Genomic DNA, 20928 nt, shown 5'->3' on the forward strand with positions numbered 1-20928 from the left:
TATGTACATACAGCTGCCAGTTCACATACTTTTCAGTACTGCATCATTTCTTAAAATGAATTATATATAAAATGTTAAAGTTTAAGATTTTCAAAGCTGACTTTGGGAATTTCAGACATAAAATTCTCCTTAAAACTAAATTTGAAAGAGATGTGGGGGTTGAATCTCAGTTTAGAAAACCTCAGCCTAAGGGTTAAAAAAGGATCATCTGCAGAAATAGTACTCAAAAGCAAAAAATATCCAGTTCTGACACAAGAGAGATATAATGAAGTGACCTTCACAGGTGGTGGTGGTGGTCAAAGGAAACAGAAGCATAAGTAATCCGAGTTTGGAAAGATAAGACATTTCAGAAGGCAGGCAAGCTTAAGTCATTAGAAACATTGAATCCAGTTTAATATTGGAAAAAGCAGTGGCTTTGTAAATAAGTTGCTTTCAAGACTGCTAAATTACCTTACCGAGCAAGAGGTTTTATATGATGACCGTGAGGTGGTTGTGAGTTCAGTATTACAGGATGTGACGAAGGAACTTTGTATTCATCATCATCATCTGTATGATCCCTTGATTTATCAGACAGAGAATTTGGTGAAGGACCAGGGCACCTAAGGAGATGACACAAGAGATTGTTTTGTCTTTAACTGTTACGCACTTGACCTCAGATAATACAGAGAATACTCTTCTTTAGCTCAAACATCCTTAATAAATGTCTGCTACATATAAGGAGACAAAAACACCACGACAACCAAACTTGCAATGTTACTGGCTTTTTTTGTCACCAAGAATGCACAGAGAAAAGGGCAGCTGACCTGAGAGTTAAACAGCTACTTTAAGCAAGCACAACACAGCAGAGAATTGCAAAGAATTAGAGTACTAAATAGGCACTTGGAAGGATTAACCTGTTTGCACTTATCAAAAGAACTAAACAAAAGTTAATTCAGGGCATAAAGCATTGAGCAGGGCTTAGTGATGCAGCAGACACTCACCCTTTCAGTGCGGTCTTGTACCACCCCTAATACTACAAAACTCCTGGAATTTGCATGTGTTTTAAATTGGTTTTACTTCAGACAAATGCTGTCTTTAATTGTCATCACAGACAGTGATTTATATCACTTCTTGAAAGCAGTGGGAGCCCAGGACAGAAGTAGACTTTACAATCTCCATTTACAGGTAACAATTTCTGTCGTGGAGAACACTGTTGGCTATGAGATCTCTTTTTAAAAAAAAAAAAAACCCTAACTCCTACTTTGTGGTTTTCTGCTATATGACTGTAAAGAGAACGATGAGCAAAAAATTAATTTTAGTGGGCAGTCTTGAGAAAATAATTTTGTTAGCTATTAACCAGCTAAACGTATCTTTCGGCCTTCAGAAAGTAGCTCGGTTATAGGTCTAGCAATTATCATCATCTACTCTTTTATACACTGAGCCGCTCTGTTTACAGCAATTACTCCAATATGTCAAGATAAATAGGAAACTCACAAAACATCTAAAATACAAAAGCTTACATTAAGGATTAAATCTAATTTCAGCTTGATCATACATGAAAACCACAAAGAGAAGTTTGATTCTTATACTAGACAAACATAAAGAGCAGTATGTGTATCATCTGGCTATTACATTATGCAGCAAATAGTACCTTTATGCTTTGCCACAAAAAAAGCCAACAGAGGAAGGACCTTGAATGAAGATGTGCAATGCATCCACAGTCATCTGGATTCGTGGCTTGAAAGTATGGCTCGTGGCCCCTGAGCTGAACTACATGCTACATTACAAGATACTACTTCATACACCATTTAAGGAAGTTTTTAAGGACTATAAGGAAATATAAGAAGGACACAATTTGTTTTACTGTAGTCTAATTAGTTTGATTTTATCATAAGGGCAAGAGCTGAAATGACAGGCCAGGCCTATTTCCCAGTTTTTTCAATACAAGCAGCTCCTGACTCACAGAGCACACTTCTCCACAAAGGAAAAGCAGGAATCTTTGGCTATTGACTGTAGATGATACCACAACTTCAGAACAACCACATACTCTGTGAACAAAGTCAAATAACTAACCAGGAGTACTAGCCAGTCACCAAATTAATTAATACACAAAAAAGGGAGAAAGAAAAATAACAGAGAAAGAAGAGGGCAGATATGTTGCCTTTTTTTTTTTTTAATATATTCAAAGTCTAGAGTTCCCTACCCACTTGTAACTTCTCATATGGTTTCCTTCAACCAGCTATACTTTTGACTTCACAAACAAGCTCTGGAAAGATGGGAATCCAACTTCTTTTGCAAAGACATAGTAGCCAAAGACAGATGAAAACATTTATGGTGCTCAACTGCAAACTCTATATTGCAGTTTTCAACCACGCTGTGCAGAGGGAGCAAAATTTCCCACAGCAAAGCAGTGTGAAATTGCTTTTTCCATCCTTGATTTCTTAGATGGACAAGAGGCTTGTGTCACTGATGTTCAGACCTTTGAGGAACAGAATGTAAAAATGTAGTGGGACAATGAGAAATCTGTATTATTCTCAGGTAGACAGTTGAAAGACCAACAAAGAACAAATTATCTCATTTCTGTGGCTGTGTAATCATTCTTACTGGCAATCCAACATGTTCTGGAGATGTTGGGTTTTTTATATACATATATTTGAAGATATACATCTATATATATACACACACACACAAATACAAAGATATAAGCCTGTGTTTTTTTAGAAAATTATTACAAATTGAATTGCTGCTTCTGCAGATAGTAATGTTACAAATATTAATCACTACACCAGGAATGTCCAATACTGACCAAACCAGGCCAGTAGTATTGTTTGAAGCCCTCTTATTGTTTTTTCCCCTATTACTGGGGGAAAAAACTCCCCTTCTCTGCTGAGAAATTGTTACTGGTTTTGGAGCTATTATTAAAGACATGAGTTCCAAGTCTCCTGCTTCTGAATACTGTGGAGCCTTAGAAAAGTCCTTCACACTAGTGAAGTCTCTGTTTTCCTACCTTTAAAGTAAGGAAAATACTTGCCAGATTGTAAATATTATGTGAGTAATATCTGAAAGGTAAAGATCTGTAAAGCAGTAGAAGAGTTAGAGTACTAACATATAGCTAATATACTCTTCATTAGGGTCCTAAAATTGTCCTAAACATTCGTATTATTATTTCACAACTTTTATTTTTTTAAAAAATCACACTTCTCTTTCAATTTACTCCAGTTGTAATGATATTTGACTCTGAATCTGTTTTGCATTGTTCTGCTAGATGTCTATCTCATTTTCTCCATCATCATTGAAATTGCTTCAAGATCAAACTGAATTATTAAATCTCTATTGTTCTAAGACTAACTCTATTGTTCTACACAAAATCATACAGAAAAATAAGGTTTTTTGTAACTAAACAGTGAACATTGTCATTATAAGCAGAGAGATGAAACATGCATCTGTTTATCAAGCTGGTGAAGTTTTCTATAATTAACTTTACAGTACTTCAGTGTTCTTACATCCTTATAAGATTTGTGTACAAAGGAATACAAAACTGACCAGTACACTGTATTTATATATTCTCTAGTTCCCCTTTCTACTCCTTAAGTGGAAACACTTTAAAAATTGGAAGTCAGAATTATATTCTGGTTTGTTGAATAAAAAGGCTGGATGTCAATCTCTTATCCCAATAAGCACCAAGGGCCAGAGGTAAATTAGGAAAAGATGTGAGAATTCATTTTTTCTGAGCCACTAAAATGTCCATCTTAGCTGTAACCAGAACTCCAGGGAAACCAACACCTCATGCTTAATTAGAAGTATTTCCGAGAAAGGTTCACGTTCCATCATTTACTGATAAACTGATTCACAGAACTTAATCATGATGAACCTTCAGCCCATGTATTTCAGTCTGGTCAGGACTACGGTTTTGAAAATAATCCCTTTAATCTCCCCACTTACCACATTTTGATTTGCACTGAGGAATGCACAACCTGAATACATTTCAGACTATGCTAAAATACATGATATATTCCAAGCAGGCCCTTACTACATTCTGAGTGTTTTAAGTCATGGGACAAGACTACAGCCAGTTGAACTGCTGCTCCATAACGTGTACAATACAACTCCTTACTCTAAAATCCTCTGTCATATGCAGAGTATTACCTCCTATTGCAGACAAAAGCTTTAACTTCGTAAGGCCTCAAGCAAACTCTGTTTCAGAAAAGTAAGTTTTTAAGTTCCCAGGCAACCAGCAGTAGGACAAGAGGGCACAGTCTTAAGCTCTGCCAGGGGAGGTTTAAGTTGAATATTAGGAAGAATTTTTTAGTGAGAGAGTAATCAGACATTGGAATGGGCTGCCCAGGAAAGTGGTGGATTCTCTGTCCCTGGAGGTTTTTAAGATAAGACTGGATGTGGCACTTAGTGCCATGGCCTAGTAACCACAGCGGTGTTGGATCAAGGGTTGGACTTGATGATCTCGGAGGTCTTTTCCAACCCGGTTGATTCCACAATTCTATTCTATGATTCAGTGACAATAACAACATTTTGCTTCTTTCTTACCCATTCTGTCTTCCACAGTGAGCAACTGTTGTCTCATTAGCAGCTGTTCCTTGGCTGCTTGTGCCAGCCTGAAGTACCTGGTGTGCTTTCTGGTAAGCTCTGTAAGTGCTTGTTTTAAGTGCAGTTGTCCCTTTTCTGCACAAAGTATCAGTGCTATGTTGAGAGCATTATGTGATTCTATGAAGTTATATGGACCACATGATCAAATCAACACTTGCCAACTGCTCATATTTGTCACAGAGCAAGCTGCAATGCAACGAGAATTATGACAGAACAGCTGAGCACCCAAACTCACTGGCCTGTCAAGCTATGAGTAAGGACACACTGTGTCCTCCAGTGCATCATCTCTCAGATGTCTGGAACCTGCATGCCAGCCATGCTCCTTCTAATGTCACTGGAGAAGTGCCATGCCAAAGGCTGATTTCAAGGGAACCAGGACTTTCAAACCACAGTTGGCTTTAACGGAACTATGGTTTCCCCTTCAAATTTTTTTAGCAAAACAGAAGAGACAGTAAGAGAAGAAATACCTTTTGGTGCTACTTTTCCCTCAACTACCTCAAAGCAACTAAATGTTCCTAATACATTTATAGACTACAAAAGGCACTTGGAATTGGATGCCTCATTACATACTCAAAAATGGATGCTCCCTCACACAAAGTATCTCTGTGGAATACAGTACTTTTGAGACAAAGAGGCCAATTTTCTACTGATGTAGCAAAATGGAAGCTACTCACTGGCATAAAACAAACACTATTTAACTTGAAAATTTTAAAGTTTTGGGAAAGAATGGTTCTGATCTTTGACATATAAATTTTATACTTTTTTTTTAATAAAAGAATAACAATTTGATCAAAACTGCTAAAAAATCTGACATAATTACAGCAGTCCAATTAAAAATAACTATTTTCACATGTCGGGTCTGCAACACAGTGGCTGAGTGGAAAATAAAAATCAGATGTTTGGTTAGCAAGAGTCCCACTTCTCATTATTAAAGTACAGTTAATAATAATTGCTTTAGTAAAATGAAAATGAATCAGCACCATTTTCAGAAAAAAAAAAAGAACTCCAGTGCTTTTCTACTAATGTACTTTTTAAGGGGAAAAAAAAAAAAACATATTTGTAACACCAAAATCAGTAAAAACTGAGCAAAGTTAAGTAGGGGCATTTTAGAACTGTGAAGTTTCAAGTAAGGGCCATTCTGCCTCCTCGTTATTTAGATTATGACATTTCATAAATGATCAATGTATCCTTCAGTCAAATGTTTGAAATTACAGATTGATGATAACTAGAAAGAATAGAATGCCTTGGAGCTGTAAAAAACAAACTAGCTCTCAATCCACAACACTGCAGAGATTCCAAAGTAGGAAAAAATGAGAAACTTGCACCAGATTAATTGCAGTACCACAGTTGTGGAAAGTAAAAGTATTTTGAATCAAGTACAGCTCAACATATTTATGAGTGCTTAGCAGTCAATTTAACTTCTAAGAAGGAAAATTACACTGTAAAAATATTCTGACGTTTCAAATGAAATCGTGCTAGGTATTATTTGGGTTACCTTTCTGAAAGAAATTTTTGTGGTTGGTGTAAATGTTAAACCTACTGAACATGTTATTTTTGAAGACTTTTTTTTTTCCTCCCTCCACAGTTTTTCCACCTGCATGTTGCCACACAGTATTATAGATTATTGGGGTATTTCCTAGTGGTAACAAAAACTTAATTTAAAATAAATTTAAAATAGACATATTAGTGTTTTAAGAAATGACATACAATGATCAATTTTTATTTTTAACAGTCATTCCATGTGACATTTTAGTAATGAGAAAATCTGAACTTCTTACCACTATGTTATACATTGATAATTTTACATTTTAAAAAATCAAAATTTAAAACATTCTGTATAATTTTTTAAAGGTGTGACTACAAAGCTGAAACACAGATGAGAGTTAATTTCTTCCTCAAAAGTCAGTGGAATTTGGTTTTAGCAAATGAAGAATATTTTCTTGCTGGAATACATCAGTTTTCTATTCAGAAGACTTTGGTTAACAAAAACATTTCTTTTGACCAATCTGAAGTCACACATTCTAGCCTTGGATTGGCTTGACATGGATTGTGTGCCACATCACATTGTTACAATATCCTGTGGACTTCCAGTGAATACTGTATACAATGTACTTTGATTCTAGGCTAAATTTCCAAATATCTGAGTAAAAAATGGGATTCTTATGAAGAAGACTGTTACGGTTTTTCCACACTATGAAATACAAAAATAAGAATCTTCCCCTCTTCAGAGTTCCATTTGCTTTGGCATATGAAAACTTTCCTAATTTTTCTATCAGAGTTATTGTTTCCTCTTTCTTACAGAGTGTAGAACATCCCAGCTTTTGTATTGTATTATAAATGAGTAGACTAGAAGGGGACTTGATTACATGAGGTATCCAACTGGTACTCCTGTGATACCCTCCCTCCACCAGGTTACATCCCAGCACTGAATTACAGCTATGTCTGGATAATGTTCTAAAATTTCCTTCTGAACTGAAAGCAAGCATGTAGAACTTCACCTCAGCAATTGCTCCACCTGGAAACAGGTTTCTGAATAAAAAAAGTCAGTGCTCCACTGCACCTTTATTCTTGTAGTCAGGAAGAGAAAAAACAGCATACTAATAAAAAGCTGAAATACACTTGTTTTCTATGTTAAAGCTAACTGAACAGAATGGGTGCACACTAATGAGAAAGTTCTCAGTACTAGTATGTACTGACTGTCCAATTATTTTATTTAACAGTAAAAATCACAAGTAGTACTCTGGAAAGAAGCTGTAGGATAGCATCAAACATGGTGATATGCTCCAATTTCCTTACAAAAACACAAAAAAGGACAAACTATATTATAGGACTTCCAAGTTTTTTACTTCAAATGTATCTTGTTCTGTACAAAATCCTGTGTGATTCAGAGTCCAAAGATATTTCCTATGCTGGCAACACCTTGGTAAAAAATACACAGTCATGTTACTGGAAGACTAAAAATAGTCTGCAACTTGAAACGACAAAACTTCCCAAACCATATTTTAGAACTCAGGGAGGTTGATCCTATTTAAAATTATATAAAATGGTTTTGTCTGTATGGGTTTTTTGCTACAGCAAAGAGCAGACATTGGTGTGAACCCTGGATAAAGCTCATTGTGCAGAAAGCCTAGAAAGCATGACTTGATTAGGTGCAGAACACTGACAAATCATATTCTTTACCCTTAGCACTTTCCCTAGAATCTGTCATAATCATCCTGTGATAAATAGCTTTGACCACACTTCTGCTGCAATACTAGGAGTAAAACCAGACAGAACCTGCTCCCACTGCCAAATGCTTATGAGCAAGACCTTGCTCAATTCAGCCTCTTTTCCTATAAAAACATGCTACGTTCAATTAATATCAGAACTGCTGCCACTTAATCAATACAATTTACTGTGGTTTTACAAAGGGAATGTAAAGTTCATGGAAAGCATGTAATCGAGTTATATTAGTTAAATTCTTTCATTTTCCCATTTTTCTTTGAGCACCAGAGAATCAGTGCTATTATCAAACATTAATTAACACATTTCTTTGACAGATAAAGTTAACTTACTTTATACTAGGGATGATGGAGACAGCTGGAAGAGGGGGTGAAAGCCGTGGAGGGACATCATATTCTTCATTTATCAGATGACCATTCGAAAAAACCTACAAATCACACAAGTGTTACAATGGGTATCTCCTTCTGTTCCTCATCATGGATAGTCATCAACTAGGTATTATACAACAGACGTTGAGAAGACTGTGGGTAAAGGCTTTCCTGCAAGTTCATGCTACAGAACTTTTATCTGAAGGGCCTCTCATATCTGTTTCAGCTCACCCCTTTCGGGAGCTGCAGAACGTGTTAGCTTAAGACTTCACCAAAAGAGGAAGTTTCCCATCACAGTTACCAGTTGGACTACTCCATTACAGCTGAACTGCTTGAGGGAAAATTAAGTTTTCAAGATCATAAGGTGAGAGAGATGAAATGCAATTGAAAAGCAACAAGTACAGTATGCTAAACATTCATTTTTTTAAAACTCAGTGTTACAGTGCCTGCCAGAATCCATCCTATACTCACAGGATTGTCTTCTCTATTCTTGGCTTTTATCAATAGCAAAAAGTTTATATTACAAATGATATACAAATCAGGGATGAAAATGCATTCCATGTTTCCCTCATGAATGTGAATACAGCCTGAAATGGTAATTCAGAGTTGTCTGTTGCTCCCTTTAATCAAATGGCTTAGAACTATAACCATGAAGATGACAGTTTAAACAGTACTTGGTTAAAGATTTGTATATGAAACTTTTCCAGACTACAGTGGCACTTCTGCACTGAGTGGGTATTCTAATTTTAGATGTATTCATTCCATCAGCTTCAAAACTGTGCCAGACCATAACCAGAATACTACATGAAGGTATAGTTGAAGATAGAAACCCAGTATCCTTTTAAAGCAGATGGAAAGCTATAGCATTTTAAACAACAGCTTAGTTCCAAGTAAAATATATAATATATCATAGACAATTTAAGCACCTTTCATCATAGATGGCAACACTTTCTATCAATAGTAATTGAATTTCAGTAACGTACATTCAAAATAACCAAAACATCCACATTAAAAAAACATCTTAAACTGGAGATAGAAAGGTTAAATAGCTTGTGATCTTGGGAGAAGTAAATAGAAAAAAAGAATTATTTCTAACTATTATGACTTAACCACAAATCCTTTCATCTTAGCACAAGTTATGTAGTCTTCAAGCAAAACAAACAAACAAACAAACAAACAAAAAACAAGCAGCAGCTTTGAGTTAATAAGATCTACGACTAAATTACTGGGCTGCTTTGATAAAACTGATTAGAGCAGAACTAGGAATTTTTTCTTTGGCCATCCTCATTTGATCTCTTTTTAAAGCTAAGCTTGACCAATTGCACATGGCCTTGGAAGTGCCTGAAGCTGCTCAATGCCAGAACTATTCTTTTTAAGCTTTCCTCTCCAGATATCTTGAAGTAACATATAGAAACAATCCTTCCTTTTTTTTTAACAGAAGAAACATCATAGTTATAGACATGCAACTGAGAACAGGAAAACATATTTCTCCTGTGGGTGACAAGCAAATCCCTACCCAAACCAACCCAGACAATTAGTGGAAATGTTTCAAGTGACAACTCTGAAATGGACTATTACACTGGACACTTGTCCAAGAGAAGTTACAAACTGCTATAGACAAATTACAACACTGTACAACTCCAGCAACTGGAGTTCTGATTTAAGTACAAAGGAGGAAAAAATTCTGCTAAAGGCTGTGCCACTGAGCACTTTCAAGGATGCTGCCCATATAGGCAGTGGTAAAGACACAATAAATCATTCTACATTTAGCCTGGCTTTATTTTATATTTCTTAGGGTCAAGGCAAGTTAGATCTTCTTCATTAGAGTATACTGAACATCATGACTAATTTAAAGTTCTTTTGAAAGTCAGCTTTACTGATGAACAACGCAAGTAACCTTTAGAATATTTAGTTCTTATGCTAATGCACACAATATATGTGATAATTTAAGTATACTTGTAACTGAAGAGGTTACTAAGTCCTCACCTCACCTACAACAGAACCAACTGGAACATCTATTCCATCAGCAAATGCATACACAGTTTTGGCCTACGACATTTCCAAAGTGGACCTGAGATGTTATATAACTACGTTACAGCATATCATGGACGATTTGCTAAAAGAATATAGCACATCTAGAATTTTCTCTCCATGACATTTTTTGAGGGTTTGATGTGAAAATTGTAACTCAGACCCTCATGTACTTTTGCTTTACAAATTACAATATTTAACAAACCATTTCCTTATGATCAGCTCAGTACGAAGTATCAACAGTAAAGACTCAGAAACCACAGGTCAACACTGACCAATATAAACAGCGTTTTAGCCAATGCAAGACAATGCTGCAAGAGGGTATCAAATAAGGATTCAACATCCAGTTCATCTGAAATACCTTGGCACCTTCTGCAGGCAGCTCGTGACGTCTGTGTTTCCTCATAAATCCCGGATCAGAACTTACGCGGTTGTGCCTTCCATTCACGTTTGAAATTGCAGTCAGTCCTGGTTTGGGAGAAGCATCACTCCCCACTCGACATCCTACCAACTGACTTGTCCCAAATGCATCTCTGGGACACCATCCTTCGAGGGGCATCGGCTGGTCTCTGGAAGGCACACTTTCTGGATGATGCAGGTGTCTGCTTATCCTGTTGTCTGGTGGAATTGGTGGAGGTCTCTCTGGTGGGGGTGGTGGAGGATCTCGCAAGGGAGGTGGCGGTGCTGGCAAAGGTTTGTCTTGTTTCCTCACCATACAAGGAGAAGACTAAACAACACAGTAAGTTAAAAGAAAGGAAAGTTAGATACAGGCATGAGTATTTCTGACGATCAAGTGTGGCTTTACCAGTCCTAATGGAGATATTTTCTTGGCATCACAAGAGCACTTGCCAGTAGGTTAAACATCTGCATTCTGCAGACAACCTGGCCCCTGTTCAGAAAGCATGCCCCCATTTCTGCTGTTCATGAGTAATGCAAAGAAGGAGTGGAAAGCAGAAAAGACAACTAACTGAGGTATGTTTAACTGGCCCATAAGTTTCTCCAGTATCCTTGGCTTTGATTATTTGAATCACTTATTCATCTGCCGAAATGTATTCTGAGGAATGCTTGGAAAAAACAGACTTCTTGATGCAGACAAAAAACTCCCAAACAAAGCAAAACCAATATCCCAGGGGAATTACTTGGTGACAGCGAATGAGCACAAAAAACAATGATCAATGATTAGGAAGAAAGTAGAAGAAGAAACAATTATTTCATTTTTAATTATATACCTAGAGATGACTCCAATCTCTGCATGACATGCATTGTTAGACTGCCCAATTTGTTTAATTGCAGTTCATTTTTTCAGGTAACAAGATAATTAGTATGCAGTTATATTTGCAGTTAGCTCATCTGCAAACAACTTTTGCCAAAATACTTCCTTTCTCAGAATTGAATTACATCATAAATGGTTAAATGTTTTCTAAAATCATGTATACTAATACTAAAAGATTGAAAACCAAGTTATCAGGAAAAAAACTTATACAGGTAGCTGCATAGTTTCTAAGATCACAAATCTGACAAAACCAAAACATTCTCACTAAGAATGGTTTATAAATGGTCTTTTACAAAGTAGCAGTTGGACCAGGTTTTTATGAATGTTTTATCTCCAGCTACCAGAAGAAAGGCAGGGAAGATTATTTCCCTTGGAATGTGTAATTTTCTCCAACTTTGGTAAGCCTTCATATATTATTACCACTTTAAGAAATGGGTGTCACGAAAGTTTTAAAGTAATAATAACATTTACTTTCGCTTCACTGGCTAGATCAGCACTATTCTTCATACATTATTCTTAACACATTACTTGAATTGAAAATAAAGTTATTTTATCTACAGGTTTATTCATATGAAAAGGACAGTATACTAAATAAAGAAGCATTTCATTCAGCTGCTAGTTAAGAAAAATAGTTATTCTCACTGTCAAGACAAGAACATAACAGCTAGGTCCAGATTTTTGGTTATAGCTTAGTTATAAACTATAATTTTTAACTGCAGAAATACAGAAAAGTTTTTTTGACTGAAGTAGTAGTTTTGGCAGGACTAAACCATCTTTTTCTTAAATATGAAAATTTTTTAAGTATGAAATTATTCTTTGTTGCCTCCATTCTATTTTCCTTATACTCCCCAAATATTATTTTTTTTCCAGGAAAAGTTTCACAGAAAAAAGAATTTTCAAAATATTAAAGCAGCATTAATGGTATTTCTGGTTTTTTTTTTTTAAAGCCACGAACTCTGTAAAAAATGCTATTGTAAAATTAATTTTAATGCATGTGGCATGTACTTTGTGTATATCTTCCGTGTTTTACAAATTCCTCTGCATAATATAGGAAATTATGAAAGAAGATCAAAGAAATTATTCAAACTTCCATTTTTTCTTCTGAATTATAAACCACTAGAATCTTAAAAAGATGTTGATTTTCAAGCTTAAAGTAAAAACCTGACAAAAGAAATAGCTACTTCAAATGGGATTATTATGAGCACATGGGTTTCAAGTCATGGTTTGAACTTGAATTTTTATTCATCATCTAAAAATGAAAAATTTAAATCTAACTTGTTCTCGCTATGCAGCAATTACAACAAAACAATCTACTTGTAATGGAGAGCAACAAACAGTATTTGTTCTCCTTCATGCTTATCCACTCAAAAAATCATTGAATCTTTAGTACCATTTGTTTTACAAAACACAGCATACAACTTATTAGCTATAGAGTCATTATTATTTCCCTTGAAACTTGAGTCCTATTATATGCCATTTAAGCTTCTGAAAGCAGTGTATCTGCACATATTTTTCTTGTAAGGACACTGTGGAAATTGATCATAAATCATCATGAGAGGAAAACATATAATTTTAATGAGATAATGACCTTTAAATCTATTTTCAGGAAACTTTAGTTTCTATTTATTTTCATTAATCGGAGTTTATTACAGAACTGATCCATTACTGCAATGTCTTTAAAATTCTGACCATAACCAAGTACAATATAATCATCAGACAAAATGAAGTCACATTTGACCAACACATGCAGCCAGAAACATTTAACTACGTAAGGAATTATGGAAAGAGATAAGAGACTTCATCAATGTGGATCTAATCTAAAATTTCCCTAAGCTAGAAGGAATTAAAGTTCTTTTGGACAGAGCTAACTCCTGAAAAAAGAAAACGCATATGGAAAGTTTTGAAACAGTCCATCTTCCAAAACAAACAAGAAAGTTCACCTAGAAAACAATCAAATACAAATTCTCAATATCCTTATATCAAGAAATGATGGTTCAGTAAGACTCACCTTTGGTGACCCAGTTGGACTGGCACATGGTGACCGTGCCACTCCCTTCTGAATCAGATCCAGACGAGGAGGTACAGGTGGAAGACTAAGATGTGGTATTTGCAGGGGGTCTGGAAGTGGTTTTCTTCTTTGTGCAAGAGGGGAAGATCCTGGGGAAGTCACTGGTGAATTTTGCCTCTCATTGCACTTCAAGACAGAGCAAAAATAAATTACTATTTACCTGATGATCAAGTATACAACTTCCATTCCACAACTAAAATGATAATTCGATAATACTTACTAATAGTCATTTATCATAATGGACATCTGCTGCTCTTTCAATTAATAGACAGTATAGGAGCTCATCTTACAGTTACTGAAAAAGAAGTCTACGAGTCATTCTACCTCAAAATTAAGACCCATGCTAACTTGTGATGAAAACAGAAAATATATGCCAGCGATTTGTATAAAAAAACAAACAATCCTTGTGAAACATGAGGAAAAAATCCACAAACATAAATTCAGCTGTAATACTGCTACCCTTGATAACCTTTTTATTAATAGAGAGTACTCAATCTAAAGTTCTGTACATTACTTTTAAAACCTGGACATCTATGATATTGTGTGTTAACTACAGCCCATTTTTCCATCACACTTCCACATAAATAGTATGTCTTCTGAAAACTTATCATCCAAAATCATCAGTAAGGTGGTAGGCAAAGAAGTTAAATCAGCAAATAAACAAGGAAGGAATTTCAAAAATCCTTTTAGAACAATTTAGTTTATCATTTTAGCAAATACTGAACTAATACCACAAAATCTTAACATCCCCCTCCAGTGACAAATTACAACTTTTTTTCTTGAGTTGCCCTTCCAAATTCATCAGAACCAAAGATTTCAACCCTCAATATTGGCCCCACCAGTTTTGCAACTACTCCCTGATCCTCATCTTCCTCAGTTTTAACAAACACAGTTCAGGTGTTTGCATAAATCAGTTTAAGTTATTTCTGGGAGCTCACTGTATGAGTTTCAGTGCACTGTTAGTAAACCTGGATGTTCTGTGCTTTCGATGGCAGCAGACACAAGTAGCTGGAAGACATTCACACCAAGCATCAGCCTTGGGCCACTTGTGCACTGAGGCATCCCACTGTTCTGTACCAGAGCCTGCCTGCAGAGGCTGAAAATCTGCTACCTTCTTAAGGCAAACATAAAAAAATCGCTCACAAAAACACACCCATCTTTAGGCTAAGCCACACTGATAAAAACTTCCCCCTCTTCTCATAAGCTTTTTCTGACGAATGCTGTACATCCCACGGTGATAACTGGGATGAGACTAGAATGTTCTTTAACAAGGTAAACAAGTAAACAACATTATCTGTCTTTACATACAGTGACTATATTAAAGAAACTTCATAAATTCAAAAGCAGATCCAGGAAAAGGATCTAGTATACTGACTCCTTACTCAATGCTCTGTACTACAGCTTCATTTATTATCCTGTTTTATACAAGTGGGACTGCTACCACATTTCCTTCAAAAATAGGAGACACCATGGTATTACTGTTGACAGGGTAAGAAAATGCAAGAGAGGGGTGAGGAGGTGTTGAAGAGCCAGAAGGCTAAGGTGCAATTCCATTGCTAGGTTGATTCTGTTTTTGGGTCTTCCTACTTGGTCTACAGCTTTGGGTAAGCTCAGTGTCACAACTAAACATTCACCTTCAAGAGACAGAGCAATTGAGGATTTATGCTCTTCCTGGCTATCAGAGATTTTACAGTTTCTCTCTTCAGTGAAGAAGTGGTTGTAATGTTCATATTAAGTGACTTGAATATAGTCCTTAAATTGTCTTTGTTTCCTTCAGTCGGTGAATACCCCTGTCCTTGACTGAAAGACCACAAAGATAAACACGAGTGACTGAAATGCTCAGCCTCTCTGAACATTATAGAAAGCTGAATAACTAAGTTAGATATGTATCTCACGAGCATGCCTGAGAAACTGTAATCATAAAATTACTATAAACCGAATGTCAATTCATTTTCCTTACCAGAAAGCATCAGTTAGATAGCATAATAAACATTGTATCGTTTAATAGCATTAGTTTTCAAAGTTTAGTTATAACTCCACCAAGCATTCCCAAAAGCCAAGAACCATGCAATATACTATATTCAATGGATTGGCTTCAGCAGACAGAAAATTAATTTATTTCCCAAATTATCTGAAATAGAACCAAATAAGCAAGTCACACCTCCAAAAAGATGCAATTATTTAAAAAAAAAAAATGAAAGTGCTGTAGTTAATTCTCAACATTTTATGGTGTTGCACAAGATAATGCATTTCAGTCAGCAGGGAATTGTTCCAGAAGAACAAACTTACATGTAATAGGAGTTGGAAACAAAGAATAAGGAAAATAGGAAATACTGGAAGCAGATTACTGGACAGGAAACATTTGTTTGGAATTTAAGATGTTCTAATTGTCGTACCATCACACTAATTAATGCAATTTCCTCAGAGGGTAACACGACAATCTCAGATGTCACACTGCATGGAGCTCTAAGAATCCTCAGCTAAGTGAACAACACTGTAGTGATATCACTCTGAGAATATTGGTCCCTATTTCTATATGGTGACCTTCTCTTGCACAGTTCTGCTCTAAAGAATCATTAGGCAAAATGATATGCTCATCCCTCAGTGAGCCCACTGGTTCCATCCATGTCAGACTTCTTTTCTCTTGCCATAACAGTCTTAGCTCCAGCAGAGACAAAAATCATGAAAATATTCACATTTAAAACTCAGTAGGGACTGATGCTACTTTCTGATTTACAAAAACAAATGGCTGAAAGACACATCTAATATGGAATAGGCACTAACAAAAATTACAATAATATGAAAATTCATTTAAAAGTTTCAAGATATTTAAAACCTGACTGTTCTTAACATCACTGAAGCAAGAGATTTAATTTATGTGATAAACTTCTAGTTCTGTATATATTTGGTATTTGGCTATCTGTACCCAGCACACTCTATGGATGGTAACCCACAACTACCAAAATGAAATGGAAAATTTTCAAAGCAGTGAATGTGTGAAAGGACTTCAATTTAAGTTTACATTAAGGTCTTGTTATGTCTTGTTTCAAAACAATGAAGTAATTTTTCATTCCCCTGGACTACTACTGCCTGCAGCCACTATGCTATCACAACATGCTGTGGCCCCAGAGATTTCAAAAAAGGAACTGATGATGACCAACAGGTTAAAGAGTAACTTATAAGGCACAAGAAAAAATAAAAAGAAAAAAAGGAAAACAGTTGCAAGCAAAAGCAGTTTCTCTTCCCCTACAAGAAAGCTTAATCCATACCACCTATTGGTGCTGAACTAAGAGTGAAAGCTTTGCTGAGACAAACTACAAATTATGATTCCTTGTTTAGATCTAACGATACTAAAAATAAAAAAACCCCCGAAATATTCCACAGCAACAAAAAGATTTTCTTCAGTATTCAACATAAGATTTCCATCATATTCACATTATAGAAGTCCCATATTTTTCAGTCTGCCCCCATCCAACCTGACTAGCTGCATCAATTCGATGTGTGCTGACAGCTCTGCCAGTAAGATGGCTGCATCTCACGTGGATACCAGGGCTCTAATGGATGTACACAATACCTACTCTTTTTGGCAGACTCCCTAAGGACAAAGAGATTTAAAACGTTTCTGTTTGTCACCTACTGGAGATTTCTGTGTATTTTGTATTTGCTGGAAATAAATGTGCAACGAGAGAGCACAGTGACAAAAAGATAAAATAAGCAAGTGATTAAGATAAAAACTAACTCAAATGAACTGGCAGTGACAGAAGACAGACCTTCAGTGTACAAAGGGGCTCTGCTGCAACTGCAACACACACAGACCTGTGCAATAAAGATGTAATTAAGGAAAAGAACACAGACTCCTTTGTAACAACATGGACTTCATCTGGTTGGCATGACTGCTGCCAAGGGAAAAGCAGTTGTGACTTCCTCTGCAATTGTACTGCAAAATGGACCACACTTGTGTTATTTCATCAGATGCATTTATTACTGGGACATACTGGTATCAGTTTGCCTGTGGCAGATGTGAATTCAAGAAAAAGCTTGCTTCCAACACTGATTAAAATTTCTAGTCAAGATTTTTCTGATGGAAATATTAACAGTCAGGCTATTGAATCAAGGATCCTGGCTTCAAATACTCAAATACTTTTCTCCCAGATAGACAGATATAAAAAGCATACTCAACACAAATCCTAACAAGTGACTCACTGAGGAATACTATCCTGACTGCTGGAGCAAAATCATAAATTGCATGAGACATCTAAGAAGGTCCAAGAAGACCTACACCAGAAATGGATTTCTCATTTCCAAGTGGTTCTCTGAAGTTTCTTTATTTAAAATCCAGTAAATCACATATTTGTTATTTCTTGTTAAGATAAGACAGATTAGTATTATCTGGACTTCAAAATTTATATGAGGATATAAAGTTACATCACTCAGCACTGATGGTTGTAAAAATTTTTTTACAAAGACAGGTGTATTCCCTATTTGATCTTTCCTTTGCTGACCGCACAAAGTGCATGTGGAGGAGGGAGAGGGAGTTAAGCCTGTCAGAGTCAGTACCACACTGCCAAAAGAATCAGTAAAATATATCTTAACTAGGGAAGGCACACTGCCTCCCAGCATTTACACCTCTTTCAAATACTAATACTGAGAAAAGGAACATTTCAGGCAAGAACTGCATTAGCTAATCTGATACCACGAAGCTGGAAATTTCTCAGCAATAAAACAATTAACAGAGGGTTTTGACACCACTCTTCATCTTTCTTTCATAAAGAAATATCTGAAAACAATTTGGAAATTAAAAAAAAAACCCTAAGCTGCTTGATAAGGCAGATAAACAGACTAATTGCAGTGGATTTCTCTAAAGCCTCTGTTACAGCTGAACTGCTGCTGACTCATACACAACACCTAACAGGAATGACTCATTTTTCTTCGTGTGTATCCATCTACTCACTCCATTAAACAATTGAGTAAGGAGCTTCAAGATTATTCTTTTCCTTGAAGTAATTTCAAGTCTGAGGTCCTCCAGTACCTTAATTCAGATACCTCTTACAGTTTCTAAGTATACCTCAGGAATAAAAATGATAAACTGCAGAACTAGTATTTTTCTGATATCTGATTGATATATTTCCTCAACACATTATGAAGCCCCACGGTCACTTTCATCAGAACTTCATGTCCCTGAAACTCTTTTCCTCTAGCAAGGTTAACATTCCAGCTCACTACTAGTAAGATTTTTCTCAGAATACCATATGGTCTAGCCAGGTGATTTGAGACAAATGCAGCCCATTTGATTTTCAAGGATTAACAGTTTTATGTTGAAAAAGCATACAGTAGTCCTTGCAACAAAGCAAGAACGGAAAAATTTGTTCATTGAGATTACTACAGTATCAGCAGGGTGGCTACAAGAGCTAAATTGTCTTTGTCATCAACTTCCATTGTCTGAACAAATTAAGTTACTACAACACAGTCATTATGCCGTATCATGTTCATATTAACAGCATTAACAATAAACAAAAGAAAATTTCAAAAAAAGTAAAGTTCTACATGTCAGAGAAAAAAATAATTTCTTTTAGCAGGCTACAAATAAACCCTACTTAAGCAGGCAAAATAAGTAATGATTCAAAAAAGACAAAGCTGATGAAGACATTACCAGCAAGAAGTGTATGTAAACAATGTTATATTCCACACATGTGGTATGGTTAAGAGCATCACTGCACAACCACTAGTAATAGTTTTAAGATGAAAACAGCAGCTGAAAATCACTAAATGACCCAATAATTCAAGAATTTCAAGTAAGGACTTCAAGAGGTTAACAGAGTGAAAAAACCCTGTTCCTAAACTTCAGGAATAATTAGTAGGTTTCTTTCACAGCAGGGCACCAAAGCACTCGAGCACTTGGTGGATACCAAAGACTTCTTATTGTAAAGCCTATTGTTCCTTCCTTTGATAAAAGCATAATGCATTTTTGCCTTATCATGGAAGTGATAGTGTTATAAAAGCCCATCATTTCAAAGCTATCTCACAGAGGTCAGGCTGCAGACTACAATTTAAGTCCAGGCAGGAAGGATAAACTGTTCCCAAGGGCAGACCATGTTGTATTACGTACACAACACAAGAATGATTCATAAGCCTTAAGAGGTCAGGAAGGATATCAGAAATGTGTATATTAACTGACAGATACTCTCAGATACGAGGGTGAAGCAGGTGTTGGGGTTTTTTTAACAAATAAAATGATAAGGAAATGGAAGAGCAAGACATTATAGAATTAATTCCAAGGCAACTGCTCAAACTAGATGACCTCAGTAAAAGGTAAAATCTAGAAAATGCCCTGTGAAAATCAGTGTTGCATAGACTATGACAGTATCTATTCTAGGTTAAAATATAATCATGAAAACTATCACCATAAAATAAACTTTTGTTAAGATAGTGCTTATTTATCAGTAATAAAATCTCCTGTGACCAGAGAAAGATCCCAAAATTTAACACAGATCACTTTGAGGACAAAAAACATCCCAAAGCACAGTCACTATGAATAATCTCAAAAGCACTTTTCCCACTAAAAGTGCCTAACACTTAAAAAATAGAAAAAACATCACAGACAGCCCACTTGAAACATGATTAAAAGCTACTTGTGTGCAATATGAATTGGCTGCCAAGTCACCTTTACAAAGTAATAATATTTATAACTTGTTTAGAAACTCAAGTTTAATCCTAAAACATTCCATGCATGTGTATACACACAGATGCAGAAAACTAGTAATATATGTATATATGAATCTTTTTGTTCCTTACAAATAAAAGCTCAGGGAATTGTCCATACAGTGTAGTTTGGATAATAGTCTCAGCTGGTGCAAACTCATGCTTTGTCCATTATAAACAACGTTAACACAGTTCCCATCAGCTGAGAATCTGGAATAATTTTTTCTCCTATTCAACTTCAGTGTTAATGTAGTATGATTGATGCATGCTTTTTTTCCACCCAAAAACTGTTCAGTGATTTGATGAAGCCTAGAGAATGAAGTGCAAGCTCTGATTTTTTAAAGTTACAGGCAGCTTAATTTACAAACATCTAACTTTAGCTGTTGTACAGTGCTTGAAAACTTACCTTTCGGACTGAAGCCAAACGGTTCATCATTAAAGACTCTTCTCTATCATCATCATCATCCAAGTCCAACATGGGCATACTAAAGCTATCAATAATACTGCAGCACCTGGAGTTTTCATCCCTTGGATCAAAGGGATCCACAATGATTGGTTCAGTTCCTTTGATTTCACAGCGGCAGAAAGGACAGCCTTGGCCATCAGATTCCTACAGCAAGACAAAAAAGCAGACAAATTTTAAAAAATAATAAATAGAAATAACTTTAAAAATAGATTTAAATCTT

General features: G+C 35.8%; 1 protein-coding gene across 7 annotated transcripts in view; it reads right to left on the reverse strand.

Moving 5' to 3' along the window:
- Positions 1 to 20928, reverse strand: part of CBLB (Cbl proto-oncogene B) — a 134283-nt gene that overhangs the window by 18037 nt on the left and 95318 nt on the right. For all 7 annotated transcript variants that reach the window (XM_051780942.1, XM_051780939.1, XM_051780940.1 and 4 more), the window contains 5 exons: positions 20649 to 20852; positions 13484 to 13669; positions 10564 to 10929; positions 8136 to 8230; positions 456 to 599 (listed from right to left, as the gene is read on the reverse strand). In XM_051780942.1, the coding sequence (XP_051636902.1) occupies positions 456 to 599; positions 8136 to 8230; positions 10564 to 10929; positions 13484 to 13669; positions 20649 to 20852 (995 nt within the window). The remainder of the gene's footprint in view (positions 1 to 455; positions 600 to 8135; positions 8231 to 10563; positions 10930 to 13483; positions 13670 to 20648; positions 20853 to 20928) is intronic.

The sequence above is a fragment of the Manacus candei genome, unplaced genomic scaffold, assembly GCF_025592945.1.
Source record: "Manacus candei isolate 608988 ecotype Guabito, Panama unplaced genomic scaffold, ASM2559294v1 h1tg000014l, whole genome shotgun sequence".
Taxonomy (NCBI): Eukaryota; Metazoa; Chordata; class Aves; order Passeriformes; family Pipridae; genus Manacus; species Manacus candei.